The 22,970-nt window shown below is 38.5% G+C and overlaps 1 protein-coding gene across 1 annotated transcript; it reads left to right on the top strand.

Moving 5' to 3' along the window:
• The first annotated feature begins 428 nt into the window (after window positions 1–428).
• Window positions 429–20,897, top strand: SQLE (squalene epoxidase). The gene is made up of 11 exons (XM_069466006.1): window positions 429–1,591; window positions 5,012–5,264; window positions 8,327–8,507; window positions 10,210–10,306; window positions 12,328–12,441; window positions 12,524–12,695; window positions 14,799–14,894; window positions 16,700–16,842; window positions 17,268–17,364; window positions 19,094–19,181; window positions 20,369–20,897. The coding sequence occupies exons 1-11, from the start codon at window positions 1,301–1,303 to the stop codon at window positions 20,559–20,561; spliced, it is 1,725 nt and encodes a 574-aa protein (XP_069322107.1). The 5' UTR covers window positions 429–1,300; the 3' UTR covers window positions 20,562–20,897.
• Window positions 20,898–22,970: the final 2,073 nt, after the last annotated feature.

Raw genomic sequence — 22,970 nt, 5'->3', positions numbered from 1 at the left:
GGAAACCTTCCGACATTGGGGGCGGAGCTCCAGCACGCTTTTCCTCGGAACGAGCTCCACCTCTTCCCCAGGTAGGGGCCTAGGGGGTGGGGCTGCAGGCGCGACTCCCAGCGCCGCCCCCAACTGGGAGCCGGCTGTAGCCTCCCCACCCGCCCACCGGCCACCGAGCGGCCATCCCCGCGCCCCCACCCGACACCACGCAACATCGCCTTAGCGACTCTCAGGGCGTCGCCGCGCGGGCTGCGCCGCCTGCGATTGGCCAAACGCAGCATAGCGCCATCTCAGCATACCGCGCGGTGCGCGCCCTCATTGGCCGGCGGCAGCGGCACGGGGCGGGGCCTGTACTCGGGGCGCGAGATACGGGGCGCACTCGCCCCTGGAGTCCCGCCCCCTGGTCCCTCGGCCTGGCCCAGCCCACCAGGCCGAGGTGGCGCGTGGGTCAGCGGCAACGGGAGTGCGCGCGGCGGCTGCTCTGGTTACTGTGCCCACGCCGCCCTGGGAGAGCCGCTGCCCGCGAGGGATGCTGGTGAGGAGGCCGTCGGGAGCCGCCGCCGCCGTTGCCGTCCGAGGTCTCTCTCGAGCCTGCCTTTTGCTGGCGGAGAAGTGAAGTCGCCGATGGGCAGTTCCGGGACTGGTGAGTCCGGAGCCTGCTGAGAAGTCCCGAGGTGGTGGCTGCCCTGCCCTGCCCTGCCCTGCCGCCGCACTCTTGATCCGAGGCCATCTTTTGTTGGAGAAGGCGGACAGGCATTTTCCCCTGAGGGTGGGCTGAGCCCCTTTCTCGGCTCTGGCCCGCAGCCCCGAGCCTCCCGGCGGCTGTCGCCAGCGGCGAGGCGGCGTTTTCCCCCAGCGCCCAGATACTTCTTTGATCGCCCCCTCAACATCCCCTTCTGAAAGGGCACCTGCTGCTGGTGAGAGAAAAGAAAAATTTTACAGCACGACGAGCCGAGATCAAAATATAAAACATCACCCACAACAGCCTCCCAGGAAACCCCATCCAAAAAAGGGGGAATTTATGGATTGCCTGAAAGAGGAGGAGCGTGTGTAATCGGAGCTCTTGGAGCAGGCGATTTTTAAATACTGCTTTCTAAGCCCTTTACAACTTTGCCCCTTCAGATAATTTTATACTGACTTTATATGATTTTTAAAATTGGTCTTATCTGACTTCTAATCCTGTGACAGTGTTTACTGGAGTTTGGCTGGTTCTCCGTGCTCCCGTGGGTACCACATTTTAGGGAGAATCTAAACCCACCAAGGGAGAATCTCAACCTTGACTGGTGCCACCAAAGAAGCCTTTTGAACCATGTGGACTTTTCTGGGCATTGCCACTTTTACCTATTTTTATAAGAAATGCGGGGACTTCATCACTTTGGCCAACAAGGAGCTCCTGTTGTGCGTGCTGGTGTTCCTTTCGCTGGGCCTGGTGCTCTCCTATCGCTACCGCCACCGAAACGGAGGCCTCCTCGGGCGCCAGCAGAGCGGCTCCCAGTTCGCGGTCTTCTCGGGTATTCTCTCAGCTCTGCCTTTCATTGGCTTTTTCTGGGCCAAGACCCCCCCTGGATCGGAAAATAAGGAGCAGCTCCAGTCCAGGAGGGTAGGTTGATTTTAAAGTGGGCAAATGAATGTCTTATTTTAAGATTAGGATTGGGGTCACTCAGATACAAGTTTTCCTCTTTGAAGGGCAAAAGGTGGCAGCTTAGATACTTTAGTTGGATTTTTTTTAAAGCTCTTGACTGTGCCTTCTCTACATCCTTAGGAATGATTGAAAACATTTGTTTCATTTAGCGTTGATGAGCCTCAGATGGAGGTTAGATACTGATTTAATTATGAAATATTAGAATTTCAGTTTGAAGAGGAACAGAATCACTTTCCATGATGGAGAAAAATGTTTTATTTAAATCCTTGGGGTAAGGATTGCATTGTACCCGCAAAGAAAGAGATGTGCTGCAGGTAAGTCCACTGCTTATAAGAAGTGACAGCTGACTGGGGAAAGTGACACCAGTTTGAAAAGCAGGCAGAGTAAAAGTGCTCAACATTTTAAAGCCTTGAGTAAAAGCCCTCCTCCCCCCACACTGGAGCACTGAGTAAATCCATGCAGCAATATCCTGAAAGCAAAGACTGAGTCTTCAAATACTTGTGTAGTTACCATGCCTGCAGAGGGAGCAGAGGAGGCCAATGGGAGAGATGAAGGGGGAAGTCGTTCAGGCCGGATCATTTAGGGCCTCTTGGCTGTGAGTGTTTGGAGTTTTCCCTAAGAGCACTGGAGGATTATAAGCATGGGAGTAACAGTGTTTGATTTTTAGTTTTTAAAAATAACATTCCAGTTGCTGTATGGAGAATGGATTGTAGGGGAAGCAGGATTATCAGGCAAGAGACTATATAGTAGCAGGCCCAGCAAAGGATGATAGTGGCTTGAAATTAGGGTAAGTGACCTACAGATAGAGTTCTGGATCTACATTATTTTACTATGTGTGCGTATAGATTAGCAAGGTTTATAGAAGAGAGGGACTTGATTTAAATTTTGGCTCCACCAATTCTGGATATGAGGCCTTTGGCAAGTTGCTTATTTTCTGTAAGAATCAGTTACCTCTTTTGTTAGAGGGGAATGGCACCACCCTTGCTGGTAGTCAGGGGGTTAACTGATTTAATGTCTGTAGAATAATTGGTTGAGAACTGCCTAGTAAATAACAGTAAGTATTAACGTTAGTCTAAAGCTGCGGTTCTCAATCCTGGTAGGGACAGGGCAGCAGAGCTCCACACCTACCTACACCCCCAGCCATCCATGGAAAAATTGCCTTCCATGAAGCCAGTCCCTGGTGCCAAAAAGGTTGGGGACCACTGGTCTAAAGGAAGTGTAGATCTGTTAGGAGGAACCTTTTGAGTAAAGTTTAGTTCAGTGGCATGGTAAGTGTGGGTTGGAGGAATGAGAAAGGAGGGAGAGGGTATCTTTAATTCTCAATTTGAAATCTTTTGTAATGTTGTCTAAGATAACTTCCCTCAGGGTAACTGAGCACTAGTCTGGGTGGCTGGAATGCTGTTACTGTCTTCGTGCTGTGTAGAGAAATTTTAGAGTAAGAAAATGGGGTTACTCGCGATCAATATTGGTTCTATTTTGTGAATGCCTCAGGCATTCTTCTTAGGTGTTGTAAGCCAGGAAGTTGTTAGATTGTGATCTATGGAATCAGTTCCCAGTGCTACTTGGTCTGCTGGTCAGGCTCTGAAAGACTTGATTTCCTCCAGAGCTCCCCTTTCTGGATTGTGTGTGTGTGTGTGTGTGTGTGTGTAAGTAACAGGAAAAAAAACTAGTGAAAAAATGGTTAAGATGACAAAAAGTGCTTATCTTGCTCCCAGAACAGTAATTTAAATATAGTCAGTTTTTCTGGCCATTAATAAATACTAATGGGAAGAATAGACTATTGATTTTTCTCTTAGTAAAGGACAGAAAAGTATTTCTCCAAGAGAAATTTAAAAAAATAGACAAGTGAAATAGACAAATCCCCAGTCCTTTTTACCTCTATAGAGGTAAAAGAGTGCTGGGTAAGTATTAGAATCACAGAGCATTAAAGTTCTAGAGGATTTTAGGCTTCATCTTTTTGCCTGTGTTCTTTTATTAAAACCCCTTCAAGACCTGGTGCGGTGGCTCACGCCTGTAATCCTAGCACTCTGGGAGGCTGAGGCGGGTGGAGGCGGGTGGATCCTTTGAGCTCAGGAGTTCGAGACCAGCCTGAGCAAGAGTGAGACCCCGTCTCTACTAAAAATAGAAAGAAATTATATGGACAGCTAAAAATATATATAGAAAAATTAGCCGGGCATGGTGGCTCATGCCTGTAGTCTCAGCTACTGAGGAGGCTGAGGCAGGAGGATTGCTTGAGCCCAGGAGTTTGAGGTTGCTGTGAGCTAGGCTGACGCCATGGCACTCTAGCCTGGGCAACAGAGCGAGACTCTGCTCTGTCTCAAAAAAAAGAAAAAAACCCTTCAAATGTCATTTAATCTTAATCATGAAGGTCAGAGAACTCAAGGAAAATGGTTCCTTGCAGTTTTGTATCTGAAATGTACTCAGATTTGTGAATCCACCTACCAAGAACAAATACTTATTTATAAGATTGAATCATTCATTTTAAAAAGCCAATATGCACTGTTATTCTCAATGGTCATAAATCTCTCAAAACAGGACTTTCATCTTCTGATGATTTTAATCATAACATTTTTGCTGTCAGTCTAACCAGCGATAGATTTAATGTCTGTCCTTGTTCCTAAGTCTGGGGACCAACTGTTTGACAAGGCTCCCTTAGAGTATGGGGATGGGGAAGAAGGAAGGGATAAACTAAACGTGATTATGTGTTAAGGATTAAAATTGTAAACAAGTCAAATCCCAAGGGACAGTATGGGTTATTTGTTCTTTAATAATTTTGTTCATTTAAATAATCTTCAATTAATAGATCAGTAGTCAGGATTTGACAACTTTTCGTTATAGAAAAGTGATTTTAGATTAAAATAGATTTTTCAAATGAAAATCCAGAAGGAAAAAATAAAGATTAGTAGTGAAAATATCTAAAAGGTGCTGAATAGTTTGCAACATGAAGTCAAATCAGAAATTGTAAGTGTTTTGCTTCTGGTAGATGCTTGGTATATGTTTGAAGAATTGAGTAATTAATGATAGAATTTGCCCTGTAATAAGTCTTTGAAGCCCCTTGTGAACATTTATTATATTAGGCCTGGTGTGGATTTCTAAAAGTGTCTGTATAACAGCATTTTATAAACATCATGTTTAGAAAAAGGAATATATATTTAATTTTATTGGGATAATGTATATTTTTATTTAAGCAATATTTTGATATTGATTTTTATAATATATGTGATCCAGATTTAAAAATGTAACAGTTCGTTTGGTTTGATAATGTTTGGGTTCTTTCTAGCTTTTTCCCAAGCTACAAAAGTCCAGTGCATCTACACAGAATAGTGATATGATTTAAATCTAATAAATTTGGAAACATAATTCACTTTTTTTAAACAGCACAGAAAAGGAACCAATATTTCAGAAACAACCTTAACGGGAGCAGCTGCCTCTACATTAATATCTTCTCAAAGTGATCCCGAAGTTATCATCGTGGGATCTGGTGTACTTGGCTCTGCTTTGGCAGCGGTGCTTTCCAGAGATGGAAGAAAAGTGACTGTGATTGAGAGAGATTTAAAAGAGCCTGACAGGATAGTTGGAGAATTTCTGCAGCCAGGTGGTTATCAAGTTCTTAAAGACCTTGGTCTTGGAGGTAGGTTCATATTGATTTTCATTAGAGTTATGTGGTATAAGCAAGCACTCTTCACTTTAGAACATCCTGTGACTAGTAAAAAGGTATTACATTTTGTTTTCATTATAAAATTTACTATACTCATTTAACAATAAATTTGCATAAAAATGAGAGCAAAGCATAAAATAAGCATTTAGTAGGATGAGGAAATATGAAATAGATTTTATGAGATATAATGAAATGGCTAAAAAATTGTAATGGTCAAAATTAAGGACTAGAAAACTCGAGAATGAGGATATAAAATTTAGTGAAAGGTGAAAGGAACTGTTATTTATAGAGTGTATATCATGTGCCTTGTTATAATTTTATTACCTAGATTATTTTATTTAAACATCATTCATCCATCCAGTCAATGCTTTTTAAGTACCAACTGTTCATTTAGGAAATATTTATTTACTGCTTACTTTGCATGAGGTCCTATACTGGGTACCAAGGATACACTGGTGAACGAGACAAATAAACTCTCTATTCTTGAGCAGAGTGCAAAATATATCTAGGCGGTAAGGTGAGAAACAGCTTGCTTAGTGTGTATGTTAAGAAATACAGTGTTCCATTGATTCTGGAACTAGATTGCCTGGGTTTGAACACCAGCTCTGGCACTTAAAAGCTGTATGATCTTGCCTGAGTAACCAACTTTAACCTAAGTAACTTAATCTTCTGTGTATTAGTACTCTTATATGTAAAATGGACATAATAAGGGTCTCTGCCTAAAATGTTATTAAGAATAGTAAGTGAATTCATGCACATAAGGCATTTTTCTATTTCACTTTTTAAATACTTGTCATGATTTCACCTGATTCTACAATTTATAGCTTGAAACTCATTTCACAATTCACCATTAGGTCACACCCTGCCTTGTGTAGAATACTATTTTATTTTATGTTTGTTTTGTTACATGTTTTATGTTAATTTTTTGAGACAGAGTCTCGCTCTGTAGCCCAGGCCAGAGCACAGTGGCATCATCATAGCTCACTGCAACCTAAAACTCCTGGGTTCAACCTGTCTTCCTGCCTCAGCCCCTTGAGTAGCTGGGATTACAGGTGCACACCGCCACACCTGGCTAATTTTTCTATGTTTTGTGGAGACAGGGTCTTGCTTTTGCTCAAGCTGGTCTTGAACTCCTGGCCTCAAGTGATCCCCCTGCCTTGGCCTCCCAAAGTGCTAGGATTATAGGCATGAGCCACTGTGCCCAGCCTAAAATGCTGTTTTAAAGGAATACATGGATACAATAGGGTGAGTAGACTATTAAGATTTTGGTGGTAGGGTGGCAAGAATCAATGCTAGAAATCCAGTGGGGACTCACTGCCAGATGATGGTGGTTTGGACTAGCATGATTGTGGAGGATATAAACAGAAGTGGACAGATTCATGATAAAATTTGAGACAGAAATAGCATGATCTACTAAGGGATTGGGATGATAAGAAGAAGAGGATGCTATCAGAAGTGATTCCTGGCTTTCAGTTTGAGCAACTGGTAGATGGTGGTACCATTTGTTGATAGGAATAAGACCTGGAGAGGAATAGGAACAGGTATAGCAGGATATTTAGGGTGGAACCTATTGAAATATTGAAGTGGATATGAATATATGAATGTAGTGTGCAGAGGAATGGTTTGGGCTGGCCAGAGTTACACATTTCAGAGCTGTCAGCATATCTGTGGTACTTAAAGCCACAACAATGATTGAGACCACCTAAGGGGGATATAAGGGGGAAAAGGTAAGATAGGATAAAACTAAGTCCTGGGAAACTCTGCTTACAAAGATTGTGTCAAAGAAGAGAAGAATGCAAAAAGAGTCTGAGAAGGAGCTGGCAGAATGGTAGAAGAAAGCCTTTGTGTTTGGTGTCAGTCCAAGAAAGGAGAATGTTTCTAGTAGGGACGAGAAGGTATGTATCAGTAAAAGAAAGGACAGGCCGGGCGTGGTGGCTCACGCCTGTAATCCTAGCACTCTGGGAGGCCGAGGTGGGCGGATCGTTTGAGCTCAGGAGTTCGAGACCAGCCTGAGCAAGAGCGAGACCCCACCTCTACTAAAAATAGAAAGAAATTATATGGACAGCTAAAAATATATATAGAAAAAATTAGCCGGGCATGGTGGCGCATGCCTGTAGTCCCAGCTACTCGGGAGGCTGAGACAGGAGGATCGCTTGAGCTCAGGAGTTTGAGGTTGCTGTGAGCTAGGCTGACGCCACGGCACTCACTCTAGCCTGGGCAACAGAGTGAGACTCTGTCTCAAAAAAAAAAAAAAAAAGAAAGGACAGCCATGTCATATGAAGGGTTAGGTGAGAGGCGTATAGAAAAACAACCACTGGACTTGGTAATCTGGAGATTGTTTGTGACATTGACAAGAACACCCAGACTGAAATGAGTTGGAGATTTAAAAATTTGAGAGTGGAAAATATTTTTGAGGAGAAAGAAATTATCTGGACAACTAAAAATACATAGAAAAAATTAGCTGGGCATGGTGGCGCATGCCTGTAGTCCCAGTGACTCAGGAGGCTGGGGCAGGAGGATTGCTTGAGCCCAGGAGTTTGAGGTTGCTGTGAGCTAGGCTGACGCCCCAGCACTCTAGCCAGGGCAAAAGAGCGAGACTCTGTCTCAAAAAAAAAAAAAACTTATTTTTTTTTTGGAAAAAACTTATTTTCCAACTTATTTTACTGCTTTAAACTTAAGAAAGGACTGAATGTGTTCCTTTGTCTTTATGGACAGAACAGGTTTCCTCAGGAGAGGATTGTGGTTTATTTCATTTCATGTTGCATTTTCTTGCTTGTCTTTCTGAAGTGAAATGGAATTATGGATCCAAAATAGTTGGTCATTATCTTTAAATGATGTGCTGATTTCTTCCATTGTCCTCCAGAAGCATCAAGATTTCTCAGACAGTTATATTAATTGTCCAGTTTTCGAAACTGTGTCTTAGCTTTGTGAATGCAGAAATTAATTTTTGATGTCTCTTTGTTTTTCTTGGTTCCTCATGTAACTCTTTGAGTATATTAACAAAATTGATTGTTTTGAACCAAATTGTTTTGCAGATACAGTGGAAGGTTTTGATGCCCAGGTTGTACATGGCTACATGATTCATGATCAGGAAAGCAAGTCAGAGGTTCAGATTCCTTACCCTCTGTCAGAAAACAATCAAATGCAGAGTGGAAGAGCTTTCCATCATGGAAGATTCATCATGAGTCTCCGGAAAGCAGCTATGGCAGAGCCCAAGTAAGACCACAGCTTCAAATATGTAATATTAAAGAATCAACATATTTAAATTTGGCCTTTGTACAAATAAGATTTTATAAATTTTTATGAATGTTTTGGGCATAGTCTAGAACATAGGTTTATTCTAAAATAAACCATAAGTTAGAAGAGTATTAGATTCAGTGGTTTTGTTAAGAATATCATCTAGAGAATTTTCCTTTGGTTTTTTATTTTTTTAATTCAGCATCACTAATCATCAAGAGAATTTTCCTTTGACATAGAATTAGAGAATTTTCCTTTGACTAAATAAAAAAATTATGTGGTTTTTTTTTTTTTTTTTTTTTATGTGATTGGGTTACAGTCCCCAACCTTTTTTGGCACCAGGGACCGCTTTCGTGGAAGACAATTTTTCCTCGGACCGGGGATGGGGGATGGTTTCAGGATGATTCAAGTGCATTACATTTATTATGTACTTTATTTTTATTATTATTACATAATAATCTATAATGAAATAATTAATACAACTCACATAGGTTGGGGACTCCTGGATAAGTCCATGTGTGCCCATTTCAGAGTTAGGGTTTGTGGTTATGATACCTTCTATTAAAAGTCAGAACAGAGAACTGCGAGGAGAAATCACTGTTTTATTCTCACTAAGGACCTAGTTTGACAGGACTGCCTTTTCTTAATTATTAACTTATATTTACCTGTAGCCTTTAAACACTGTAATTGAGACAGTTTTAAACGTGAGAACCCTCGTGTGATTGACAAAGACTTAAGTGTTGACAGAGCAAGTGAAGAAGTGGACTTATCCTTGGTACTGAAAGGACTTGATATCCATGGAAGAAGAATGTATTCATTGTATGAAAATGGAAAAAGACCCCCAAATATAAAGATTATAAAAATTATCTATCTACAAAGCACAGTAAGCAAAGGAAAAAAAATTTTGTGTGATCTTCTGAAAGAAATAACTACTCTTTTTTTTTTTTTTTTTTTGAGACAGAGTCTCACTTTGTTGCCCAGGCTAGAGTGAGTGCCGTGGCGTCAGCTTAGCTCACAGCAACCTCAGACTCCTCGGCTTAAGCGATCCTACTGCCTCAGCCTCCCGAGTAGCTGGGACTACAGGCATGCGCCACTATGCCCGGCTAATTTTTTCTATATAGATTTTTAGTTGTCCATATAATGTCTTTCCATTTTTAGTAGAGACGGGGTCTCGCTCAGGCTGGTCTCGAACTCCTGACCTTGAGCAATCCACCCGCCTCGGCCTCCCAGAGTGCTAGGATTACAGGCGTGAGCCACCACGCCCGGCCAGAAATAACTACTCTTAACAATTTGGTGGATAAACTCCAAATCTTTTTTCCCCCTCTGTGTGTCAACGTGTGAGGGTATATAAAGTTTCTCTGCCTGTATTTTATTTTTTAATTAAGATAAAAATCTAATGTTACTTTTTAAGATATGTTTTAATTCATTACATTAGTAATATGGATTCAATGTTGAGTAATTAGAAAATAAAAATCACACGTAATTCTGAAACCCATAAATGATGGCTTTGCTTTTTGTCATTCCAGACCTTTTTCAAAATGCACACATTGCAGACACACATACGTGCACACTCGTGTGTCCAGTTTGTGTGGGTCAACTGGAGATAAGGAACAAAGAATTCATGTCTCATTTAAATGCTCAAGTGTGCTACTTTAGGAATTCATTTCTGTTTGTTCTTTAGTGTAACGTTTATTGAAGGTGTTGTGCTACAGTTATTAGAAGAAGACGATGCTGTGATAGGAGTTCAGTACAGGGATAAAGAGACTGGAGATATTAAGGTAAGATTTATCAAGTTGTTTGCTTTTCCTTCTTTTTCTCCTACCCCTTTAAAAAAGTAGGCTCACCAATGGACACGCTTGAAGTTCTGACTTGGGTGGGGGGAATGGGGGGGAGGGGATGGGTGTATACCTACATGATGAGTGCGATGTGCACTGTCTGGGGAATGAACACACTTGAAGCTCGGACTCGGGGGGATGGGGGGGACATGGGCAATACATATTTGTACCCCCATAATAAGCTGAAATAAAAAAAAAAAAAAGTAAAAAAAAAAAAAGTAGGCTCACCAATTTACAGGTTGAGTATCCCTTATTGGAAATGCTTGGGACCAGAAGTGTTCAGATTTTGGATTTTTTTCGGATTTTGGAATATTTGCATTATATTTACCAGTTAGCATTCCTAATTGTAAAATCTGAAGTCCAAAATTATCTAATGAACATTTTCTTTGAGTGTCATGCTGGCACTCTTTGGATTTCAGATTTTCAGATTAAGGATATTCAACTTGTATTTATCCAAAGGACTGAGTTCTCTCTAAGCTCTATGCAATAGGATGGGTTTCAGATTGCAACACATTGTTCTTTAGAGCACCTCAGAATGCCATACAGAACACTATAAATTAAAACTAATAGTTATAGTGTTAAAGACTGAAATGAGAAATATATATCAGCAGAGAAACAGAGGGGAACTGGAAGGGAGGAAAAGGTAGGATTCAACATAAAAGAGATGATTAGGATAGAACATGCAATTGTTTAAATCAGAAAGGTAATAGAGAACCTTTTTAAAAATGTTAGCCTTATTTATTTACTTTAAGAATTTCATTGTGATAAAAAACACAAAACTCTGGGCCTGCTCCATTGGGTCACCACCTCCTAGTAATTGTACTCTAATGAGGTGATTGCAAGGTTTTCTCTATTTTTAGTGTAGTAATATACATACAGACATTTGTACAAAAAAAAATTTTTTTTTTTTTTTTTTTGAGACAGGGTGTTGCTTTGTTGCTCAGGCTGAAAAGCAGTGGCACCATCCTAGATCACTGTAGCCCTGAACTCCTGGACTCAAGTGATCCTCCTACCTCAGCCTCCTGAGAAGCTGGGACTACAAGCACACACTACCATGCCTGGCTGATTTTTAATTTTTTTGTAGATATGGGATCTTGCTATGTTGCCCAGGCTGATCTCTAACTTCTGGCCTCAAGCAATCCTTCCACCTAAGCCTCCTAAAGTGCTGGGATTATAGGCATGAGCCACTGCACCTGGCCTGTACAAAAATTCTGTTTTTTTTTTTTTGAGACAGAGTCTGGCTCTGTTGCCCGGGTTAGAGTGCTGTGGTATCAGCCTAGCTCACAGCAACCTCAAACTCCTGGGCTCAAGCAATCCTCCTGCCTCAGCCTCCCGAGTAGCTGGGACTACAGGCATGCGCCACCATTCCTGGCTAATTTTTTCTATATATATTTTTAGTTGTCCATATGATTTCTTTCTATTTTTAGTAGAGGCAGGGTCTCACTCTTGCTCAGCGTGGTCTCGATCTCCTGACCTTGAGTGATCCTCCCGCCTCGGCCTCCGAGAGTGCTAGGATTACAGGCGTGAGCCACTGCGCCCGGCCCAAAAATTCTTATAAGCCCTAGCTGCTGACAAAAAAAAAAAGCATTTTATGAAGTTAGAAGAGTTTAGAATAAAAGAATCTGGCTAGTCCACGGAATTTGTAAGGAGATTCAGTCTTCCATGGTCCATGCTTGCCTGTAGTTGTTTTTGCCCTGTTGCCCATCAAAGAGGAGAGTAATCCCAGATTGGTTGGTAGGGCTGCAAAGGGAGGGGATCCTCAGGGACTCAGAGAAGTGTCTGTAAAGATTGGTCATGCAGTACTTAAGCCCACATAACAGTTTCTTCAATGGCATTATGTTCAACTACCCTCCATTATGTTATCTGATAGTATATTTAAATATGTTCATGCACATTTTTAAAGAGTGGTCTTTTTGCTGTGTATTTCTAACCATTTCGCTGAGTATTCCTTATCTCTGTTATAGGAACTCCATGCTCCGTTGACTGTTGTTGCAGATGGGCTTTTCTCCAAATTCAGGAAACACCTGATCTCCAATAAAGTTTCTGTTTCATCTCATTTTGTTGGCTTACTTATGAAGGTACTGTAGGAGTGTAATTGGAGAAAAATGAAAGCAACTTAAAATTTGAACATTATTAAAGTATTTTATTTTATTTTTTTAGAATGCACCACAGTTTAAAGCAAATCATGCTGAACTTATTTTAGCTAATCCGAGTCCAGTTCTCATCTACCAGATTTCATCCAATGAAACTCGAGTACTTGTTGATGTTCGAGGAGAAATGCCAAGTAATTTAAGAGAATACATGGTTGAAAAAATTTACCCACAGATACCTGGTAAGAAATAGCATTTTACTCCCATTGTAATCTGCAGTCTGAAAGCAAATCTCACAAAGGCTCTCCGTCTTCAGTTCTCACTAAAGCTGTGTCTAAAATAGGCCAGAGATGAGGATGGCAGGTAAAAAATGCATCCAGGCAACCAGATACATTGGAGCTGAACTGTTTAAACTAGCACATAAAATAACCAAAACAAACACCAAATAAAAAAAAAAGTTTCAATATGTTTTTATTATATTAATAAAGCATAGTTTTCAGAGTAATTACTAATATTGGCATACATATTATTTTTTAAGGTAGTCTGGACAGCAATCTAAGGTCTTGGAATTCTTGAAGTATCTCTTATACTTAACTGCTTTTGTGCTTGTTTAGTAATGATAGCTACCATTTATTGAATGTTTACTATATTTGACAAACATGATTTCATTTAATGTATACAACCACCCTATGAGGTAGGCGTTACCATTCCCACTTTACAGATGAGAGAACTAAGGCTCAGAGAGATTACTTAGCTTCTCTAAGGATACGCTATTAGTAGTGGCAGAGCCAAGGTTGATAATAGGTCTGTCTGGCTCATTCATGACTGTTTCAACATGCCTGCCCTCAGAACATGAGCATTGTAAGGGATCTTCAAGATTATTTTAGTTTTGAGTTGAATACAAAGGCTTCATGAGATTTAGACATCTTTGTAAAAACACTTATAAAAATTACTTTTTCACAGATCCAAAGGTTTTATGGTACTAATTTTTGGGGTTTTTTTTTTATTTGAGACTTAGGAAGATATAGGAGAGAAATGTAAAAAATTGTTAAGAATTTTGATAAAATTGAAGGGAAACCCTGATTGTCAATTATGATGTGATTAGAGTAATAGGAAATTATCCTTGGTATGAGTACCTTTTGTTTAAATACTCTATTTTTTCAAGTTGTTTTTTAAACTAAATGAAACCACTCTGTTTAATAACTAACAAGGTATTAACAGAAATGAAATGAAGTAGACAAACTTAGGTTTCTAGTAATGACATTTTTAACATGTATATGGTAATATTTCAATAAGTTCTCATTCAGTTAAGCCAGTTTTGAAGTTTTCAGGTGGGAAAATAAGTTATGTATATTTAGGAAAAGGATTGTTCATTACTTGATATTTTTAGCATTTATTTTTGTTTTATTGTACATTTGCTATTTTTTTTCCCATCCAGAGGTTAATTAGAGTAGACTGCCCTGAAATCATGGACAGAAACCATTTGTAGGTTTATATTAATATTAGGTTACCAAGATTCTACTCATTGTATGAATGGAATAGTTTCAACATAGGCATTCTACCCCTCTGGTCCCACATTATAATAGGAACTGTGTGACAGTTCATTTTCTACACAAGTAGAAGCACAAAACTTTAAAACTGGGAAGTATCTCAGAAATGAGCTAATCCAACCATTCCCCATTTATAGATGAAGAAATTAAAGCTCAGAGAGGTAGAGCTGGCCTATGCCTCTAAATCTAATTCTTTTTAACCTTCCTGCTGTTTGTGAATTGGTAGTATGTTTCATCTGATACTACAAAAATGTTGATTATAGTAAATTAAATATTAAATATGACAGTTGTCTGTTAACATTTAGAAGAGAATGGGTGGTTTTTTCCCTGTCTTAACTCATCTGAATTTGCCTCACTCTTCCTCTAATGTCTTTGTTCATTTAGCTGTATGGATGTGTATTTTTTTAGAGACAGGGTTTCACTCTGTTGTCCGTGCTGGAGTGCAGTGGCATGGTCATGGCCCACTGCCGCCTGGAAATCCTGGGCTCTAGCGATCCTCCTGCCCCAGCCTTCCAAGCAGTTAGGCCTGTAGGCATGTGCCACCATGTCTGGCTCATGTCTATTTATATTATTTTTTTTTCTTAGATTCGTAGTCATTCCTTAGCGTGAATAGCTAAGTGCTTAGTGAATCATCTCATTAGTAAAATAATTATTTCTTGGTTTATCACATGGGATATATGTATTACCATAACAGATGTTTAGTAGTCATTTGTTAATACTTGATATGGAAATATGTGCTAATTTGAAATTGAAATGTTATAAACCATTTATTTGGGTGTGTGGGATTTATTGCAGATCACCTGAAAGAACCATTTCTAGAAGCCACTGAGAATTCCCGTTTGAGGGCCATGCCAGCAAGCTTCCTTCCTCCTTCACAAGTGAACAAACGAGGTATTATTTTCCAAATGACATATACATGATAAAATTTATACTGCTGGGAATAACATGTGGGACAGAATTGGTTACCATGGATTCACACATTACTAATACTAAAATTAGTTTTATGATATATTTAGTTATTTGATACTGAGTGTATAGAGGTCATGTGCAGTCTATGGGGGTATAGTTAAAAGGCAGCCCTTGATCTGAAGAAGGCAATTTTCTAGATGGGAATGTAGACAGAATTTCACAACACTGTTGATAAATGTTAAGTTTTAAGAGTTTTTTATATATTTTAGGTGCAAGTCCTTTATTAGATATGTGATTTGCAAAATTTTTCTCATTCTGTGGATTTTTCTTTCTACTTTTCTTGATAGTATCTGTTGCAGTACAAAAATTTTTAATTTTCATGAAGTTCAGTGTAGTTTTTCTTTTGCTGTTTGTGCTTTTGTTGTCATATCTAAGAAGACTTTGCCCAATCCAAGGTCACAAAAATTTACTCCTTCATTTTTCTTCTAAGAGTTTTATACTTTAGTATTTACTGTGTGGAAAGGGTCCACCTTTATCAGTTTATATGTGGATATCCATTGTCTCAGTTTCATTTGTTGAAGACTATTGGTTCCCCATTGAATTGTCTTGGCACTCTTGTCGAAATTCAATTGACTATAAATGTAAGGGTTTATTTCTTTCAACAATACTTTGTTTTTAGAGCATAAGTTTTGCATTTCTTTTGTTAAATTTATTTCTAAGTGTTTTACTCCTTTTGATGATGATGTAAATGGAATTGTGTTCTTAATTTCAAGATTGCTCATTGCTAGTGTATAGGAATACAATTTATTTTGGCATATTTATCTTGTATTTTGAAATCTTGCTGAACTAATTTTTTAGTTCCAATAGGTCATTGAAAAGGTTTTGTTTTTGTTTTTTCTTTTCTTTCTTTTTTTTTTTTGAGATAGGGTCTTGCTCTATTGCCTGGGCTAGAGTGCAGTGGCGTCATCATAGCTCACTGCAGCCTCAAACTTCTGGGCTCAAGCGATCCTCCTGCCCCAGCCTCTGAAAGTGCTAGGATTATAGGCATGAGCCACTGCACCTGGCCTGAAAAGTTTTAAATAAGGTGGAGGCATGATTTGATTTTTATTTTAGGAATGACATTTTTGTGGAGGATGCTTTGGAGGAAAGTTCAGACTGAAACATAGTAAGGTTATTTAATTATTCCATGTGAGTGATGACAAAAGGCCAGAATTAGGGTTGTAAAATGAAAGGTAGTGAATGGATTTGAGTAATACCTAGGGTTTAGAATGCATGAAACTCAGTGATTAATTGGATATTGTAGTGAGAATGAGATCTCTTGATATAAATTCCAGGTTTCTGGCTTATTTTTGCCAGCCTTTGTTGACATTTCTTGATTTTTTTTTTTCTCTTGTAGAAGTCTTGCTTTTTATGCTGGGATAACTGTAGATTTTTTACTATTTTCATATTTTAATTTGAAAGAGGCCTTATAAGAGTATTGACATTGTTGGACTTAACATTAGATTTGCATGTGAGTTTCATTAGGGCAGAGACCATACTTTTGTTCTCACTGTATCCCCAGTGCCTGGCACTTACTAGGTACCCAACAATATAGATTCAGTCAACTCTTGAATTTCTGACTCAACAGATTTTAGTCATGATTCATTTCCTTCTATTTTCACATTTTTCCTATTTACTAGCTTACGTCAATCATCTTTACAGACTAACAGAGTAGTCATTTTTTCTTTTTTTGTTTTGTTTCAAAAGATGCTCCAGGATGTCATGATCTTAGTTACCTCTCTTCATAGGTGTCCTTCTTTTGGGAGATGCATATAATATGAGGCATCCTCTTACTGGTGCAGGAATGACTGTTGCTTTTAAAGATGTAAAACTGTGGAGAAAATTGCTAAAGGGTATCCCTGACCTTTATGATGATGCAGCTGTTTTCCAGGTAAGATACTAAATTATTCTTGGACAAAAGTGTCTCAGATGTATTTTGCTCTGCGGACTAAGAGCAATGGGGCTCTGATGGGGAGATCTGTACTTGGGAACCTGATGCTTTATAATGGTTCTTAGGCAGTCTTGTTTAGGCTTAAAGCACCCGACTTGTGACCCATGAATCTTACAAAATTTCTAAATTTCTTGAATATTATTTAATATTGGATTGTCATGGGCCACTTTGCTCATAAGGGTTGTAAATTCAGCTTCAGTGTCATATAATCTATTGCTCTGAAGATGATTTTTTTTTTTTGTAAATGATAAACATAAGGCAATATTACTTGCAGATAGTCCTTAGGATAAATATCACTTTGAGAAGATTACAAACATCAGGTTTTTTTTCCTTACCATACAATAAGTGATCTTTTTCTTTTTCAGGCCAAAAAATCATTCTATTGGACAAGAAAAACATCTCATTCTTTTGTTGTGAACATCCTTGCTCAGGCTCTTTATGAATTATTTTCTGGCACAGATGGTAAGTGTAGATATTTCTTAGTGGATATTACTGAATTGCAGATTTTTAGCACAGGAAAGGAATAAAGCAGTTAGGGATTAGTCCAGAAATCAAAATGTTACCTGAGTTTGCTCACTCCCAAGTTGGTAGTTCTTTTAACTCCACCCTTGAATAGTATTTTTAGTATCTAATCATCATGCATCCACCACTTTGTCTGAAAGGTTGCTGGCTTTCCTTAAACAACATTAATGATAGTACCTCAATAATGTATTTATTATTTTGAAATCTTCCAGTCCAGACTAGATCTTCCATGTCCCCACATGCTAATATTATGATGGAAGGTCTTTTTGGCCATGTATTAAAAGGCAACATAGTCTGTTTCTTCCTGAACACTAGTTTCAATTTCTTTTTAAAGTAGTATTTTATAAAATGAATATGAGCTTCTAATCATGTTTAGAGTTGCTCCTTGTTAAAAAGCACAAGTAACAGAATGCATTCATCCTTTATGTATTTGAAATATTCCTGTGCTTTTATTTTTGTTTTCATGTTGTGGAGAGATGATGGTCAATTTATGTATTAAGGAAAACATGACTTAGCAGAAGTAATGTTAAAAATGGAGGAATAGGCAACTGTGCCACCTCCCAACCACAGCAGTGTACAAATCAGTTCATGCTGGGTTAATGAAACTAGGCTTTTAGGTTTTCAAGAAAAAATATGACTGAAATTCCATTACTCTTGTATATTTGCAACATACCTATTTGTATGACCTGGCCGAGGCCCTAGTGATCAGTGATTTGGCTGTGATTACAAAAGGTGATACGAAATAAATGCTTTCTGTAGCCTTTATAACTATCAACTCTTGATTAAAAAAAAAAAAAAAACTCACTGATTGTGATTGTGCATTTAGCAAGTCTCTCTTGCTAAATTGGTATGGAAGTTAAAGTGGCTGGTTGGGCAAATAAAGAACTAAATTTTCAGTTTTTCTGAGCTCTTCTTTTTTTAAGCTTTTCTAAGGTCTTGAGTTCTTACATTATGAATTTAAATCAACCAACAAAACACCATTTTAAAAAGTTGTGAAAGATTGGAGGTGGAAAGAACTTTATTGGAACAAAAGCTTACTGTCTATTGCATCCTTTTTTTTTTTTTAAAAAAAAAAAAAGCTATTGGAAAGAAAAATCTAGGCATACCTGAAAAGAACATTGATTCTAAACTGTTAAAAAGGTTATTGATTGATTATACTATGTTGTGAGGGTTTAATGAGTTACTTTGAAAAGTATTACAAACTGTACAGATATAAGACATTTTTATTTATTACTATTCACAGATTTTTTTTTTTACTTGATAATTTATTTCTTAGATGGATTGGGCATTGTAGAGACTGGGAATCTGGTTTTTAGAATTGTGTTTTTATAATAAAAACAGTTTACAAAATATTTTGTGTCATTTAGTGAATTAACAACAAAGTCAAGGAAATAACTTAAAACAACTCTAACTTCCGAGACCTAAATGTTAGTAATTATTTACTAACAGAAAAAAGTTTATTCATATTTACATTACTACTCTCATAATATTGACTATGGAATTTAAAAGAAATTCTGGTTGTTGAGCTTCTAGGACTAGATATTTTAAAATTATCTGTAAGGCTTGGTATTTGTTACATTGTCATCATTTTTTTCCTGACATATCATTAGCACCCTAACATAAATGTGTAAATATTTTGATTGAGTGTAATTTTAAAATTTTATTTTAGATTCCCTGCATCAGCTAAGAAAAGCCTGTTTTCTTTATTTCAAACTTGGTGGAGAATGTGTTGCTGGTCCTGTTGGGCTGCTTTCTGTGTAAGTTGTTTTGATGGCACAGAGGAAACAAATATTCCAGATTTTCTTAAGACTGTTCAGTTTCTCAATTATTGCAAATCTTTCTTCCTTATACATTTTGTCATTTTATTATCCATTAGTATCCCAATCAGAAGGTGGCTCAGAGAAAGGAAAAAAGGCAACATTTTATACTGTTTTACTTCTAGGAAACACCATTGATCAGAAGTAGAGGCCATAACCCTTGATTAAAGTATAAGCTTGGTTTTTGCCTGTGGGTTTATCTACATGATCTGATCTGTGGGAGTCATGAATAATTGGGAAATTTGAATTTAATAATTAAATTGAAGTGCTAAGACTCATTGTAACTCAGTTTTGATAGTGCAGACATATGTGGAACTATTCTCGGGAAGTCTGCAAAGTGAAATTCTTTGAGTCATTTCTCATTCATCTATAATTCCGAATGTCAATACCGATTTTTTTTTTTTTTTTTTTTTTTTGAGACAGAGTCTCACTCTATTGCCTGGGCTAGAGTGCTGTGGCGTCAGCCTAGCTCACAGCAACCTCCAACTCCTGGGCTCAAGCAATCCTGCCTCAGCCTCCCGAGTAGCTGGGACTACAGGCATATGCCACCATGCCCGGCTAATTTTTTCTATATATATTTTTAGTTGGCCAGATAATTTCTTTCTATTTTTAGTAGAGATGGGCTCTTGCTCAGGCTGGTCTCGAACTCCTGAACTCAATAATCCGCCTGCCTCGGCCTCCCAGAGTGCTAGGATTACAGGCGTGAACCACTGTGCCTGGCCGATACCGATATATTTTTTAAAAAACCCTAGCTGTAGTTGTGGCCGAGTGGTTAAGGCAATGAACTAGAAAAAATGTAGACTCTAACAGGCCAGGCCATCTAGGCGCTTCATCCTGGGATCTCAAGATGAGTGAAAGAAAACAGCTCAAAATATATATGACTTATATAAACTGGAGTGAGAAGAGTTACTTGGCATCTCTGAAAGGGACATATTCTATGTAGTTCCTTGTGAAAAAAAAAATGTATTAGCTCCTACCATCAAATTTAACATGCAGACATAAGCTTGTAAAGTCTTTTAAAATGTAGAATGTGTGCTGAGCTCTGTAGATGATAAATAATTGGAAGCTTTGGAGTAAATTTTAATTTCTGGGTCTTACCAATCAATATGTATTTTTTTCTATTACAGATTATCTCCTAACCCTGTGGTTTTAATTGGACACTTCTTTGCTGTTGCAGTCTATGCCATATATTTTTGCTTTAAATCGGAACCTTGGATTACAAAACCCCGCGCCTTTCTCCGTAGCGGTGCTGTATTGTACAAAGCCTGTTCTGTAATATTTCCTCTGATTTACTCAGAAATGAAGTATATGGTTCATTAAGCTTAAAGGGGAACCATTTGTGAATGAATATTTGAAACTCAGCAAGTTCTGAGAGACTTTTGGAAGAGGATGTATATTTCATAGTACTATACCATTTCTAAAGTGGAACCTCTTGAACCAACATTAGGATTAATTTGTTTTTGAAGTTTTTTGTATATAAACATGTAAAAATATATGCTTTAGTTTACAATTTAAAATGAAGGGTAAAATAAGCTAGATATATAAAAGGAATGATTGTTACCATAAACTAGTGCTAATACTAAGGACCTGCAGCTTTTCTTTTGAACTTAGTATTTGGGATGAGTCGTTGGGACATGCCAATAAAATGAAGAATGAGCTTTCGTGTCTTTTTGTTTCTTGTTGTGGACTTCTTTACATAGCTTATGGTAATGGAAAAGAAAACCAAAGTGGGATGGAAAATGCAAAGGGAAACCGTTCTATGAAATAACTGACTTTGGAAAAGTTACTTTAATGTCTCTGGATCTTATTTTCCTTATCTGTCCAGTGAAGCAATTTGATAAGTTTTATTTATTTATTTATTTAATTTTATTTTGCTGCCGTGGCTTGGTTTTGAACCAAAAGGTTATTTTCTGAGTTCTATGAAAATATCAGATTCCTTTAAGAACAATGAAGGGCTTTATGGTTCCATTGTGTAACATTAATAAGCTAGGCTAGGATTATTTCAAGAAATAGTGAATGAACAAATAAGCACTTGTAATATATGGCATAAGGCCTTAAAATGAGTTTAGAATTTACTACTGAGTTTATCTACAGTAAATTTGAAGAGATGATGGACAAAGGGTATCTTTTTTTTTTTTTTTTTTTTTTTGAGACAGAGTCTCGCTCTGTTGCCCGGGCCAGAGTGAGTGCCGTGGCATCAGCCTAGCTCACAGCAACCTCAAACTCCTGGGCTCAAGCGATCCTCCTGCCTCAGCCTCCCGAGTAGCTGGGACTACAGGCATGTGCCACCACGCCCAGCTAATTTTTTCTATATATTTTTTAGTTGCCCAGGTAATTTCTTTCTGTTTTTAGTAGACACGGGGTCTCGCTCTTGCTCAGGCTGGTCTCGAACTCCTGAGCTCAAATGATCCACCCGCCTCGGCCTCCTAGAGTGCTAGGATTACAGGTGTGAGCCACCGCGCCCAGCCTCAAAGGGTATCTTGAAAGTTCAGTAAATCCCTAAATATCATGAAAGTAAATTGTCCCTGAAAAAGCAGTAAAATATAACCTGGAAAATTAAGTAACCACTTCAGATTCTAACGATTAGGGCTAAATTAAGTCGTAAAGCTTTTATGATAAAAATTTCTCTAAATTTTTAAGTTCTCTCTTTCAGTTGAGAAGAATTCACTGGCCAAATCACTAGCAAAATCAGTTTCAAACATCACTTTGTCTTGTTTTAGCAAAGCATATGGAGAACCCACTTGCTTGGTTTCATAAGATTCCCTTATAACTTACCCCAAATGTCTATTTTCTGATTAAAAACTCACTTTCTTAGCTCTGGCCTTTTTAGGAGCTGGCTTGCTTTTCACAGAAAGCTAAAGATTTCACTTCATGTGGTTGTTGTTAACAAGATTACAAATGAAAAAGAGTGATATATTTTTGATATATGGATGTTCCCCACAGCAGCCTCACAGGGGGTGAGACTTCCAAGCTCCTTATGTGCCAAGCAACAATTCACTTAAAATTCTGTCCTGGGCCTCAATGCCATCTCCATGGCCAGGACGTGAGACTTCTCTTACTCTCTACTGAGATTCTTTAAAATCCTTTCTACTATGACAATGAAACAAAGCTTGTAAAGTCTTCCTTTCTTCTTTCAGTATCTTAGAGTTTGAAGACTTCAGACAAAAGAAATAACATAAAATTAGAAAACTGAAGGAACCTGAGAAATCATTTAGCCCTAATTTTACAGATAAATGCCAATAGGCCGGCTTGGGATAATGTGTAGCTAGTGGCAGAATCAGGACTCAGACTTTGCCTCTTGACTATAAATCAACACTTCTAAAGTTGCTAAATGACTGTCAATCACTTTTCTGGTTCTGGTTTTTTTTTTTTTGCTTGTTCTTCTCTAAAGGAGGAAATAGCTATTGGTTCACAGCAACAGCATCTTTCTTGCTCTCATCCAAGTTGTCACTGTCCAAGTTGCCACAGTAGGATGGAAGCTTCCTTTTCAGGGTAATTTTCATGCAGAGGTGATTTGGGATTTTGAGGGAGTTACAAGCATATGGCTAAGCTGTTACCAAAAAAAAAAAAAAAAAGGCATGGGGGAGGGGAAGGCTTGTGGATAGTGATATGCTTGGAGGGACTGGGGGGAGTGGGGCTCAGGGGTTGCTGAGGAAGAAAGATGCTAGAAAGAGCAGCTGAAGGTAGGGAATCCTACAGAAGGGATGCTGGGAGCCCCTAAGGTATCTG

The sequence above is a fragment of the Eulemur rufifrons genome, chromosome 3, assembly GCF_041146395.1.
Source record: "Eulemur rufifrons isolate Redbay chromosome 3, OSU_ERuf_1, whole genome shotgun sequence".
Taxonomy (NCBI): Eukaryota; Metazoa; Chordata; class Mammalia; order Primates; family Lemuridae; genus Eulemur; species Eulemur rufifrons.
Note: the sequence above shows the minus strand (reverse complement) of the source record. Positions and strands in the feature narration are given on the sequence as shown.

What these genes read in the sequence shown, in the direction of transcription:
- SQLE (XM_069466006.1), top strand. Translation starts at nt 1,301, where the DNA reads ATGTGGACTTTTCTGGGCATTGCCACTTTTACCTATTTTTATAAGAAA. An exon ending in AGCAGCTCCAGTCCAGGAGG is followed by an intron (nt 1,592 to 5,011) that starts GTAGGTTGATTT and finishes TTTTTTAAACAG; the next exon opens with CACAGAAAAGGAACCAATAT. An exon ending in AATTTACCCACAGATACCTG is followed by an intron (nt 12,696 to 14,798) that starts GTAAGAAATAGC and finishes GATTTATTGCAG; the next exon opens with ATCACCTGAAAGAACCATTT.